Source organism: Amblyomma maculatum, chromosome 1, assembly GCF_055883805.1.
Source record: "Amblyomma maculatum isolate TAMU_Amacu chromosome 1, ASM5588380v1, whole genome shotgun sequence".
NCBI classification, from domain to species: domain Eukaryota; kingdom Metazoa; phylum Arthropoda; class Arachnida; order Ixodida; family Ixodidae; genus Amblyomma; species Amblyomma maculatum.
This window is the reverse complement of record NC_139344.1, coordinates 167409490-167422764: the sequence shown is the minus strand read 5'-3', so window position 1 is coordinate 167422764 and position 13275 is coordinate 167409490. Positions and strand designations below refer to the sequence as shown.

The 13275-nt window shown below is 39.9% G+C and overlaps 1 protein-coding gene across 3 annotated transcripts in view; it reads right to left on the bottom strand.

The window, feature by feature from the left end:
• LOC146204827 (SUN domain-containing ossification factor-like) overlaps positions 1-13275 on the bottom strand; it is a 109352-nt gene that overhangs the window by 44020 nt on the left and 52057 nt on the right. For all 3 annotated transcript variants that reach the window (XM_084589537.1, XM_084589539.1, XM_084589538.1), the window contains exons 2-7: positions 8691-8811; positions 6057-6149; positions 5475-5566; positions 5003-5131; positions 2271-2548; positions 349-581 (exon numbers count right to left, since the gene is read on the bottom strand). In XM_084589537.1, the coding sequence (XP_084445663.1) occupies positions 349-581; positions 2271-2548; positions 5003-5131; positions 5475-5566; positions 6057-6149; positions 8691-8811 (946 nt within the window). The remainder of the gene's footprint in view (positions 1-348; positions 582-2270; positions 2549-5002; positions 5132-5474; positions 5567-6056; positions 6150-8690; positions 8812-13275) is intronic.

The window sequence follows — 13275 nt, the reverse complement described above, 5'->3', positions numbered from 1 at the left end:
ATAATTCAATTATCAGAAGCTCTCAATAAAAGCATCACCCAGTTTATTCATGTTTCATGTGGCATGGCTTGGATGGCTCGCTGGGCAGTAGAAGGAAAACTCTACATGCATTTCAGGCAAAGGGAGCTTAACAAATTCTTGCTGAATATGACCTTGAGAGACAGCGTGCAGCAATATTTTGACCCAGAGCATCATCTTTTTATTTGTACGCTGGCTCTAGGAGCACTTTGATAAGCTGCTGCTCATTTGTAAATGTGCATTTTGGCTTTTCTGCTCACCCTCCTTTAAAACATTCAAAATTAATGCAGAAATTTTGTCGAAAAGACGAGAGGAAAAGTGGCTTCCCACCTGAGAAACTTGGATCATTTCACAGAGCTCTACAACGAACCAAATCTTGGCTTTGCATGGGTTGAGCATGTACTCATCCATCTGCTCATTGAGGACACGCCCAGCACCATCAGCTTCTGCATTGGTGGCCAGCACCTTGGCGCCACATTCATAAGAGGCATAATTGCGCCGGCTCTTGCTCCCGGTCGGCTTTTTTTTGGGCGGGCTGCTTCCTACCTCAGGAGGCTGTTCCCCTTGACATGGAAGAATAAACAGCATGCAGAAGGAGATATAGAGGGAGTAAACAGGAGGCTTTAAATCAACACTGCACACTTGCATAAATAAAGGCCAAAAACATCCGACAGACATTTCAGATATTCTGCATATGTGTTGCTTGTGACACTAAACTTTATAATAGCAGGGCTAAATAACATTAAAAAAGAAGGTCGGTTGAAATATACAACCGTCCAAATCAAACTACAGTCAGTGCAGGTAAGCAAGGACGTAGTGCCTCAAGTATAAATAGTAGTAGTATTTGAAAAGTGGGAGTCATTTTCTGCAACAAGATAACAGGCAGCTTTGGGGCAAGGAGAGTGCAGAGAAATGGGGAGGAAAGCAATAGGATGAAGTATAGTGGCCACCAGCAGTAGATCTCATAATTAGGAGAGACATGACAAGTAACTGCAAGAAAAAATTATTGTCCTACATTCTCGGACTGCAGAAGGAATGAAGCAGAGTTATTCTAAAGCTGTAAATGAATTACCATAATCCAGAGCCTGCACCAAAAAAGAATATTTTAATTCTGAAGGCATCTGATGCTTTACAAAATGAGAACATTGCACAACACTAAGTATTAAAGAGGATGTGATAAAGGTTAAATAGTATAGTCCCTGATCTGTTTTTCAAACTTAAAAGCAGTTGCTCAAATGTCAGAACAATAAAGCAGTTTGGTTAAACAAATCAAGGAAAAGAAAAGAGGTTGTGATAAAGGTTGAATAGTATAGTTCCTGATCTGTTTTTCAAACTCAAAAGCAGTTGCTCAAATGTCAGAAAAATAATGCAGTTTGGTTAAACAAATCAAGGAAAGGAACTTACTTTTAGCACTTAATTTCAAAGCAGCCTAAAAAAGTGGATGATAACGTTTTGCACGTTCTGAAGCTTCCAAACAATAGCAACTCTGTGGGAGCAGTGCTACCACTGCACACAGACTGCAGTACAGCAAAAGTTATATATAAGGCTCTAGAAGGCTGCACTGTTGCAAGAACATTGTCATGCATGTGTGAAAGATGGTTGCGAAAAGAAAATTCAATGCCCCTACTAGAACTGTCTATACTGCTGACAGCTAGACTTCGGGTAGCTTTGGGGCAAGGGGAGAGCAGAGTAGAGGGGAGAAAAGCTACAGGATGAAGAGTATAGCTGCCATTAGCGGTGAACTAAAGAGATCACGGGAAATAAATTAGCAAATTTACTCAAAATTTTCTATTTCCCTGCTAGTTTTTATAGTTATCATTGGATCTTCGTCTGTCTTGTGACAAAACATTATAGTAGCGAAATATGCAGTATAGCGTAAGAAAACATTTTTTTCAGAGTGCTCATAAAACAATTATGAGTAAATTATGGTTCCGATAGTGCGATTACACCTCAGATTTAACACTGCTGATACCAGCTCTGCATATCACAAAACAACCCCCCCCCACCTTGTTCAAGCTCAATGCCACAAGTGTACTATCAGTACCATAGGGTTAACACAACAGAATGAACTGGCTTTAAATCAGGTATTAAAAACTTGGCGGAAGAAATAGGCCATGAAAAGAAATATTAAAGCAATGCAAGCAGAGCAATAGGTCAATAAGACTGTCAGCGGAACTAGACTCTCATGCAAAGAACAATACTTCTGTTCTACAAAGTTTTGGCAAAGCCCTTTGAACCCTATCTTTACTTACCCCCCTTCTCATGTTCTGCGAGCATCTTCTGCTTCCACTCTACAAAAGTAGGCATTTTCTCAGCTGAATCCTTGCGATCATGATCAGTGCCTTCATCACCTTCTTTCTTCAGTGCACTTTCAGGCACCTCACTAGACTCCACTTTATCTCCTGTAGGTGAGCTGAGAACAAAACTGTCTTCTTTCCCACCTACAGGCTCCTTTATACTTGTATCATCAGAGCCCCCTGGCTCCTGATCAGGCTTGGTTCCTGGCAATACTGATTCTTCAGTGGTTCTTCTGTAATAAATGAAGAATTTATAGTGGAAACATCGCTCCTTAAGATTACATATGTGCGACTATTCGCACTAGCAATGTGAGCTGCTAGGTATCTAATTTAACGAGCCAATTTTCCTCTGAAAATCTGGTTTCAATTAGCATCAAGCTTTTATGCCAGCTTGATCTCAGACCATTTTGATCAGGTTATTCTGGTAATCTCCACAGCTACAACGCTTGTTTTCATGCTCATTTTCCCAAGCATGAGCCACATTGAACGTGTTCCTTCGATCTACATACTTGTGCAGTCCGAACTAATTGGGCCATACTATGTACAGTCGTGAGCACAAGTGGAGAGATCACACGCTTTCAGAAAACTGCCTGCCAGCTTTTTTTCATAGTGATGCCATTATTTTTTTATATATGGATAAAGTAGCCTCCAAAATATATTTGCCATCTTGCCCAAGCAATTTTGTCTGGCACGTCTTCTTATAGAGAAAAAAAAGCAATCATAGAAGTTTGCATGGTCTTTGCTCACGGATGTACACAGTGTTAAAAAAGCTTCTGAAAAAATAAATATATATTTATCCTTCTAGGCTGGTGTAGCTGCACACATGTAAGGCTTGGGCTGTCAAGCATATGATAACTTTCTTTTTATAAAACAACAAAATAAGAAAGCTCCAAACACAGACATGCCACACACTGTCAATGTTTTCCTTTAAATGAAGCTTGTAGTAAGGCTAAACTTTGGCACCGTTTCGCACATAAGGTGCAGAAATTGCACCATTGCTACAAGAATAAATGCACATTGTTTTAATGCAATTAGTTTTGTGTCAATAACAAAGTGTCTGGAACTGCATATCTATCTTTGCACTCTTCCATGCTTTGCATTCCTATATTCTACACTCCTCCATTTGAATTCAGATTCCAGCAGAAAAATCACAATTCACACACCTACACATAAACTTCATATCCACTTGCATCACAGATTTAGTATGGAACATGCAGTTGACGAAATTAATCTGAAATATTCAGCCTGCAAAACTAGCCCCAGTAGCCAATTCAGCTTTAACTGCTTCTGCCTCAGATGGAAAAGCCTGCCTTCATTACATTGATTGCATTACAAAAAAAAAAAAAAATAATAATAAAAAAGCGTGTGCTTCCACAGGGTGTTTTCTTAGCTGCCAAGCTTCTTTAAGGCACCAAATCAAAGTACAACAGCTTTAGTCATATTAGGTGGGTAGCTCTGGAATTTTCCGGAAGCTAACAGTAATAGGAACACAAAACTTGACATGCTAAAACTTTGTTGCAGTACTCTGTGAGCACTGAAGAAAAAATGGCTATGTTTTGCTGCAAGGCATTTTCACTTGGTTTAAAAAATTACATTAAATGTTCCACAAACTTTGTCACTGCTTGAGACTCATTGCCAGCCTGCATAAACCTGTGATACAGTAGTGGTGTGGGAGGAGTCTGACTCTGGACTCCAATCTACTCCAATGCAGCCTGCATAAGGAATAATAAGTTATGTATATTTATATTTATATTCATTTATATTTATATTAATTTATATATTTATATTTATATTGATATTTATATTAATTAATTTATTTATTTATATTTATTATTTATATGGAGTTTTATGGCACATAAACCATAGTTGCTTATGTGCCATAAAACTCCACAAACTAACATTTTGCTTATTATTCCTTACGCAGACTGCAATGAGAGTCTCAAGCAGTGACAAAGTTTGTGGAACATTGTATGTAGTAAGCAAAATGAGTAAGCTGCCTACTTTTAATGGCATATGTGAATATACAACAGATAGGAGAATTAGGTGGACGATTTAATGACGCTTTAAAAAGAAGAAAAAAGAAAACATGGTACACACTTACTACGCCCAGCATATAATATACATTTACAAAGTGTGATCACCAAGCATCTCCAACTAAATGAATACTTTCGGCAGTGGAAAGGCATATACGAGTACTAGACTGCATGAAAGCATTATCAGGGACAAAGTTACAAATAAGTGCAAACAGAGCTTTAGACACATAGGTATTACATCTGCTAATGACTGCCTGATTTTACTTCCACACGTGAGGGTATGTAAGTTCAACTTCTTAATTCACAACTGCGCTCTTGATCCATCGTCTAGCAACAGAACTATGAGCTATGGTTGCTGGTCACATGTCCGGGAAGTTTTGTCGCCAACAGTATAAATAAAAGGGGCAACAGGAAAACTGCTGGCAGAAACACAGGGTTGCAAGGTTAGAGATGCCTAATCTGCAATTAACAATCACCCCCCCTGTCCTACTTTTTGATTTTCACAGAGACAGTGATACACTTCTTAAGACTGCAAAAAAATTCTGTAGTAAGCCCGCCTTTCAGTATCAATGACACCATCCTATTTCATAGTTTGCAGAGACAATAATAGACTTTTTTCGGAAGTATGACAGGAAGTTTTTGCGGCGAACTCACCTTTGAGCCTCAGTGATTGACTCAAGTGTCACTGCCTCCACATGCTCAGTATCATTGGTCTGATCAGGAGCTTGGTTTGCACTAACTGCTATTGATGCTTGGTCATTTTCCAAAGTCTCTGTTGCTTCCCTGAAAACATAAAGCACGAAACATGGACATGTTTCTTCATATCTGCATTTTGCATTTGCATGCTGTAAAAATGCATCAGGAGACTCTGCACCAGCTACCAGATACACAAGCAAGCCTTCAGAATACCTTTGAGCAATTTTAACCTTAGCAGGCACACGTTACTTAGCATCTACTAATCTTTAAAAAATTATGTCAGAACAGCAGAACAATCTGTTTTGCAAAAAAACTGCTGTTTTTTTTCAAATAAGGTTAATTGCACCCCATGACGAGAGACCAAGTAAAGCTAACTTCAGTTCGTATACCAGTAATCATCACTGCACTGAATTACTGAAAGAAGACTAACCTTGGTTTGTCATCAAGAGCCGGAACCATGTTTGAAGCGGATAGGGAACTTTCCAACTTCTCATTTAAAGATACAGAACCTAAACCTACATCCTGGCAAAAAGAAAACAAAAAGCCACGGTGGTACACTGCATCAGTTCATAATCAATCGAATCAGGGCAAAATGAAATCACAGGTTTTTCCACTGCAATTAATTTGGCAGTACTTTAATCCATGTTGCTATGGTAGACAGCTGGAGAATATTTTGCCTATTTAAGGAAGTGAACAACCAAAACCATAGTAACAGCTATGGTTCCTCTTCTTCAGGCCAGCAAAAATAAGCATCAATTTTTTTTTTTTCTTTTCAAAATGAGAAAGTTTCAGTAGTTTCAAAATGCTGCCTCTTGCTTCCAGGCCAGTGTTGGCAAGAGGCTGCATTGTGTTTTTTGAAGCCATGAAGAGAGCCTACAAACTGCAATGCAGTTTTGAATGGAGACACAGTGTACTTAAAGAATTTTTTCCACTGTTATGTGCAGCTGGCCAAGTGTAAGTGGCCAGTGTTGAGATCAAGAAACTAAAGAATAATATTCTTTATATGGCTTACCTGTGTTATAATCTCCACGGCCGGTGGTACATGTAATTCATCTGAGTGGTGTGGACTAACAGAATGAAAGTGCTTGGAATGCTCAGAAAACTCCTGCCAAGAAAACATGAAAACAACTTGAAACAGCTTTTATTATTTTTTTTTTCATCTGAAATAGTGCTACTGTTAGAATGCGCTGAAGAACATGGGCATAAGAAAAAAAAGAAACAACACAAGTGCTGCAGCTCTAATGCTACACTCATTTTGTAATGCTCTTTCTATGCCTTTCTGTCCTTTCGCCTTCTGCACTGAAGCTTTTTCTTTGTCTGTGTTCCTTAGCACTGCTCAACAACGACAACATACCAACGTGCCCAATTTCTTTTTAAAAGTAAACTGGTCATATATTTGTAACCTCTCAAAGATGAAATGACAAGCTCAAAGTAACAAATATTTCATTGAGACTTCCTCATAAGTATTAGTAGTAGTAGTAGTAGTTGTAGTAGTAGTAGTAGTAGTAGTAGTAGTAGTATGCGGTTCTTTATCAAAAATAAAAAAAATACAGAAGTAGAAAGGCAAAAAGATGTTTGCCAGCCCTGGTATCTGCTGTCTGGATACCTGAAGTACCTGAACTGAGGTGGCAGAAAAAAAAGATAGCGAGGGACAAGTAGAAAGGACAGGGTAAGTTAAAATAAAATAAAAGTATGATGCACTATAGTACAGGACACCAGATTTTTGTAACCACACGAGTGGTGCATGGCACAATGCAAGGCTGCTTCCATTCCACCAACCGCCTACCAGGAAATGATCATGGTTGCATATATACTCTCTGCCAAAGATTTCCTCAAGCATTCCTTTTAAATGCCTCACTGAATGCATACCAGCAATTTTTTTTACATAAACTACATAAGCAAGCATGAAAAATAATACAGGACACAGTGGGAGCTATAAACACTGAAGACCGGAATAATTAACTTTCAAAACCAATGAGAACAGCTGCAAGACGATACCAGCATAGCGCTGACCCTACCTGAAACATCATGTCAATGCTTTGATGCACCTCCAGTAATATTAATCCGATTTTCTACATCCCTCATAATTCAGACAGCCTCTACGTGAAGTTCACAGGGATGAAGCTAGCATAGTATTTCCGTTCAATAGTGTGTGACATATTGTTGGCAAAGTTGTTTGAACAGTAAAAGCTTGTTAATTCAACCCCTGTTAATTTGGAATTTCGGATTATGCGAACTAGAAGTGCGGCCCCAGCCAACGCCATAACAACTGATAACAACTGATAACTGCTGGCAACAATGCTGGCAAAAGTATATAGCCCAAGAGGTTTGCTTCTAAGCACCGTAACGCAGTTGCTGGCAACAATACTGGAATATGAATGTAAGCTAGAGAAGAATGAGGGCGAGATTTGTCATCTATGAGATTTCGAACGTTAGAGTTGCCAAGTTACTGGGCTTGTAACAAAAATCCTTGGGCTGTATACTTTTGACAAAGACTGTACATATAAGGTGTCGTTAATTTGGACATGAGTGAGCTTGCTCCGGTTAACTCAGACAGGGGATTGCGTCGGAGTACAACCCGCACAGCCAGTTATCACTGGAACAGACTTCCCTGAACCTGAATTGCATGTAACAGTGGTGCTCAACATACTTCATGCGTGCTATGACAGACACACTGACAATAAAAAGTTCTTCGTTTCTAAAACATAGTTCAGTTGCATAGTATCGGTTTCACTTTCCTTGATTGGGCTGTGATTGGGTGCACGCATTGGCCAGTCACGCCATTTCAGACGATGCTTGATGTATGCTTCATCGCATGAACCATACGGTGAAGCACCTGTCAGTCAATATCTCAGCAGCCCCAATGCATGCCTGTTCGAGTCTTTACACTGTAATTCATTTCTCCCCTCGCCCCTTCCTCCCTCTCACTGCCCAGTTGCACCCCCCCGAGTGCTGCACCCCCCTCGCGACGCCACTGCTTAATCAATCGTTTAAAGATCAGCTCGTTTGGCCGATGCAAGCTTTCCCGCAGGTCAGAAGGATTTCATACACTGCCTCATCGAACAATTGATAACTGTCACTGAGCTCAATGAAATGCTGAAACGTAAGGTTTTTGAACAACCAAATGTAAACAAATTTTTACACATTCAGGTAACTACAAAACTAACTTTGTAACTGTTTAAGTTAGCAGATTAAACTCTAGGTTCTGAAAATTTATCCGCATATTCAAAATCGTATGATATATCAAGCATGTGCACGGCACATCTCCTGATTAGCTAAACCTTTAAATAATGTTGAAGAAACGTATATGTTAGCATTCGACGCCAACCATTAGCTTTGTTTCGAAAACGTAAGTTTGAAATGGTGCATTTCAAACACTTGAACCACATAACACTACCATACCACACACATGACCACATAACACTACAGTGGAAGTAAGTATCACTTTCCTCTGTATGCATACTCAAAAAATTCTATTATTGCTCCAGGATTTCAAATTAAACATTAAATTAGCAAAGAATCCTAATGTATATATTTTTGTTCAACATATCAGTGTCTGTGTGACAATTCCCTTTCCCTCACAGATTTATCTTTTCTTATTTTTGTCCCTTTTGCTAGTCAACTCAAAGATGGAAGCAGCCTTCACCTGAGTTGTAACCTCTGGTTCTGAGTTGGCCACCACAGTTTGACTGGCTTGTTTAACTCCATTGGTCCTGGCAATGTCAGCAGCATCATTCTCAACATCTTCCTTGCAGCAACAGGTGCATCTGGAATTGGCAGGGTTACGGAAAATATAAAGCTTGCACCACTCTGTTTCATCTCTTCAATCACGCAAAAAAGTTCGAATAATACGCTTCGTTAGTTTCATTCAAAGAACGCCTGCAACACCCAGCTCCTGAAATTTCATTCAAGACCATCAACCCTCAATCATCAGTCAAAAGAAGGCAAAATGGTTAAGGTCACCTGGTTACAATAAAGAGCTGCAGGGCTACAGGTGAGACTTATGGATGAGACCTACATTACACATTTTTGATGCCACTCAGCGATAAACTGGCCACTGTAATGCATAGGGAAGGAACTGGTGCTGTTTTCAAACAGCAAACAGATCAGAAACATGCATTGCATTGCATACCATTCTCAGGGGCTTCTGAAGCTTGAAAATGTAAAACAAACTATGTTATCGCAGAAAGAAAGTCATACATTCATGACCACTAGCTCAGTCATGGATATGATTGGAGCATAGGACAAATATGGTTCATCCGAGAAATCTATTCGCCTTGCCATCAATCATAGAATTTCATACATCAGGATTCTTTCTCATAAAACAATACACTGCAGGTGCCTACAATTCATAGTGACAGAGCATCAGTGCAGCTAGCAAGCCATGAAAGTTCCCTTCCAATCATGGAACAGGACACTATAGCCAACAATAAACAGTTTCTCAATCACAATCAGACTCATCAATTGTTCACAACATTGGGATTTCCTCAGTGCAAAAGCATAAATAAGTAAGTAAACCAATCAATAGTAACATCGCTCAAGAGAAAAAAAAAAAACATCACAGTCCAAACTTATTCCTAAAGCCATCTAGGCATATCAGGCATTACATGAGGCCACCCAACACACCCTTCATTCTTCATATCAGTTAGTTCCTAGTTGGACAACAATGGCTCCCCGAATGGAATTCAACTGGGATCAACTGGGAATTTGTTCTTCAAACCACTTAGACCAGTGTGGATTTTCATTTGCCACTATGCCAGCATTCATTGAAGAACTGGGACCTCAAAACTGTGGATACATGAAAAGGTCTTTGCTTACCACTGGAATAAGAACACTCCTGAAGAAAAAAAAAAAGTGTGTGTGTGCGTGTGTGTGTGTGGGGGGGGGGGGGTGCTGATGAGGCTGTGCTCTACAAAGTGCTCTATGAAGCGGTGCTTTTAAGAGCCGCATCTAAATATTTTGTCATTGTACCTAAGCGCATAAGCTTTACGATGCGAAGGTTGTAAGCGCTCGCTTTATCACGTTTCATCCATCTCTGACTGTATACGCTATGAAACGTGTCATTGCCACGATCCAATTCATCCTTATGACTAAGCCCGTTGGGGATGCTTTAAACATCGGGACTTATTTATGCATCGCCTATTAAGATCAGAACGTGACTGCATTGTTGGGCCCCGTTCGCATCGCGAATTCAGTACATCTACCCTTAAGCAGCCTGAACCAGCGAGCCTTTGCGACCTATCTCGCAGCAAGGAAGTCCTGGGTTTGACTTCCACCCCCACTCAAAGTTGACCCAGTTTTAATTTCCATAAATCATCTTCCTTTAGTTACTAAACTTCACTGAGAAATTTAGCATCACTCTGAACATTTCAAACTCCTCCTGAATTTTTTATCGAGAGTTTCCGTTCACGACCAACGCCAACGACGACGACACCGAACTTTCTGCAACACGGGACCCTTAGAAACATGGCATTAAAGTCTTGTGAATTCGGCCGATGAAGCAATATGCATATAAGAAAACGGCACACTGGTACGATGCAACGGCGGGTGGCGCAGAATGTATCATATATTCGATTGAGGCGAGTCACCATGAGCACTTATTAAAAGAGCTTGCAAACCAAAGGCAGTGTACATAAAAAGGATTAAAACAGTGATTATTCTGTTAAAGTAATCTATCAGTCGATACAGCATACCCACAGTAAATCAGGGCTCAAAAATGCAGCTGTTCATTTAGCGCTTGTTTGTACATCGTTTTCACTTCTACACACAGGCCAACCTTAACTTTATGCTTCAGGCCGCCGTAGAAAAAATTGGTAGGAGAAATCACTGCCACAAACATCGCCAATTATCACAGCGACACATGCGCAGCCGCAACTCGTGTCCTGGAAGTACTTTTGAAAACAACCGCTAGATGGCTTACAGTGGCGCCCCTATAAGCGATGCAAGAGGTTTATAAGTAGTGCCCTGGCTGCCAAAATCCATTTCATAAAAGAATTTTTTTTTTTATTGCTATGCATTACGGGAGGCATGTGGAACTTTTCCGAATAGCATTGCAATGACTGTGGGCGTGCTATAGCAACAAAACTTCGTGAATGTGAAAGCCACAGCTGCAAGAAAGAAATATTTTCATCAAAGATTTATTGTTTCATTGAACTGTCAACCTTATGTCTGAAAGGTTCACATGCCACTGAACAAATATGCGGCTCTGCTCCACATGTTCGAAACAGTGGCTTATTTTTCAAGGTGCACTTGGAAACTCCATATATTTCCTTTTCAAACTAAAAAAATTTGCATGTTGTGAGCACATCACTGCTGTATTTATAGCTCACAGTACAATCACAAATAGTAAAGCAAAATTTTGTCACTGGCTCTGTTATAGTGCTCTATAGCTCTGTTGAGCAACAACTATTCATGCGGTTGCCACACACAGACAGCTTATCAGATCCTCACACTAACATGATCTATAACTGCAGCACTGAATCCTGTCGTCAAGAAAACTGTAGACACCTTCTTAAAAATTAGGGGACACTTAAAAGTACATAACTTGCGAGTACGCTTTTGGAGGCTAGTTGGTGCCTAAGCATTGTTTTTTTTTTTGCGCAAAAAAACCAGAACTTAAAAATTGGGGGACACCTAAAAGTACATAACTTGCGAGTACGCTTTTGGAGGCTAGTTGGTGCCCAAGCATTGTTTTTTTTTTTGCGCAAAAAAGCCAGAATGCTTAAAAGTACATCAAAGAGAGTTCTAAAAAACGAAGTTTTCACTTTTATCTTGTTCTCGTTTCTTTCTTTTTTTTTTCAATTTTCAAATTCCATGATTAAACAGTCTTAGCCACAGACAACACAACCACAAATTAAGCCTATGTAAAAATAAAGATATGCGAGCATGGTTTGCTTTCATGAGACAACATCATCAGTGGTGGCCAGTAAAAATTCTGTAATCTGTAAAGACACCCAAAGTAACATTTATTAATTACTGCTTTTGGACATGATGTGAATAACATTTTGATAAAACCCCTACCTATTTGTGGTTCAGAGAACATACAACTGAAGCAATAAGCCTGATGCAAGCAGACTGTGTTTATAAGATCCCACTGGGTTTATTCCACCGACGACAGAGTGGCAAGCCACCACGCAATTGCACGAAACGCACTTGGCACATTAGCTGAGCCCTCCTCCCTCTGAGGCGAGTCACCCACCCAGTGCAATAATTCAGTCTATAGGAATGCTCAGAGCGTGTAGATCGAGTTCCTGCAATTAAAAGACAACCTCAAAATCCTCTTTATTGAACCTTTAAGTTATACCGTCAAGGATATGACGAGACAGCGTTAATAACCCCTTCCTAGAGCTCCCCTTGCAAACCCTCATTTGCATACATGCACTCTACTACCCACTTATTCACTAATCCCTTTATTTGTGCCTCCCTTATCTCACACACAATCAGTAACATGCAGCCATAAGCTACCACATTATGCAAAAAAACACTTCACATAGATATGAAGGCCCGCTTTAACGAAGCCATTCAAGCGTGCCTGCGTGGTCTAGGAGTAGCATGCCTGACTCTGGATCCCAGGTACCCAGAGGGTATCCCCTTCTAAGGAGCCCCTCCCGCCAACTCAACCATGCCATGTAGTACGGAGACATCACACAACCCTTAGCCTTAGTAAAGGTCCCAAAACACAGGAGGGAAAACATTTATCTGTGTCTGAGTGCCAGCTGTATCATGATGACAAGGGTATGATCGGTGCTCCCCTAAAGCTCTCAATATTGAGGCCACACTCCCCTCATGCCACACACAACTGATAACTGTAATAAATAAAATGGGGACAAGGCGATACTTGTTAAGCTCAATATTTTTTTTTTATCATTTCTAAAAAGCTATTGCCCCAAAAAAGTGAAACTGCATGAAACACAGGTATATAAGCTACAGAGCATTCCTTTTCCACCTTTGAAGAACCCCATGATGCAAATTCATGAGTGAATGAGGCCCCCAAAACAAAGTATTCCACTGTGAATTTCAAGGGGAGAGACCAAAACTATAAAACAGCAGTAGTCCATCATGATTTAAAAGTGCCTGCACAGTTACGTAAAATTTAGAAACACTTAAAAGAGCAGAAAAAACGAGAAAGGGCAAGACTCCAAGTGCAATTACGTTTTTTTTTTTTTTTTGCAACTCCCAGCAGTAAAAGGATGAATTAAAAATATGGTTTGCATATGTATCGAATCACCATA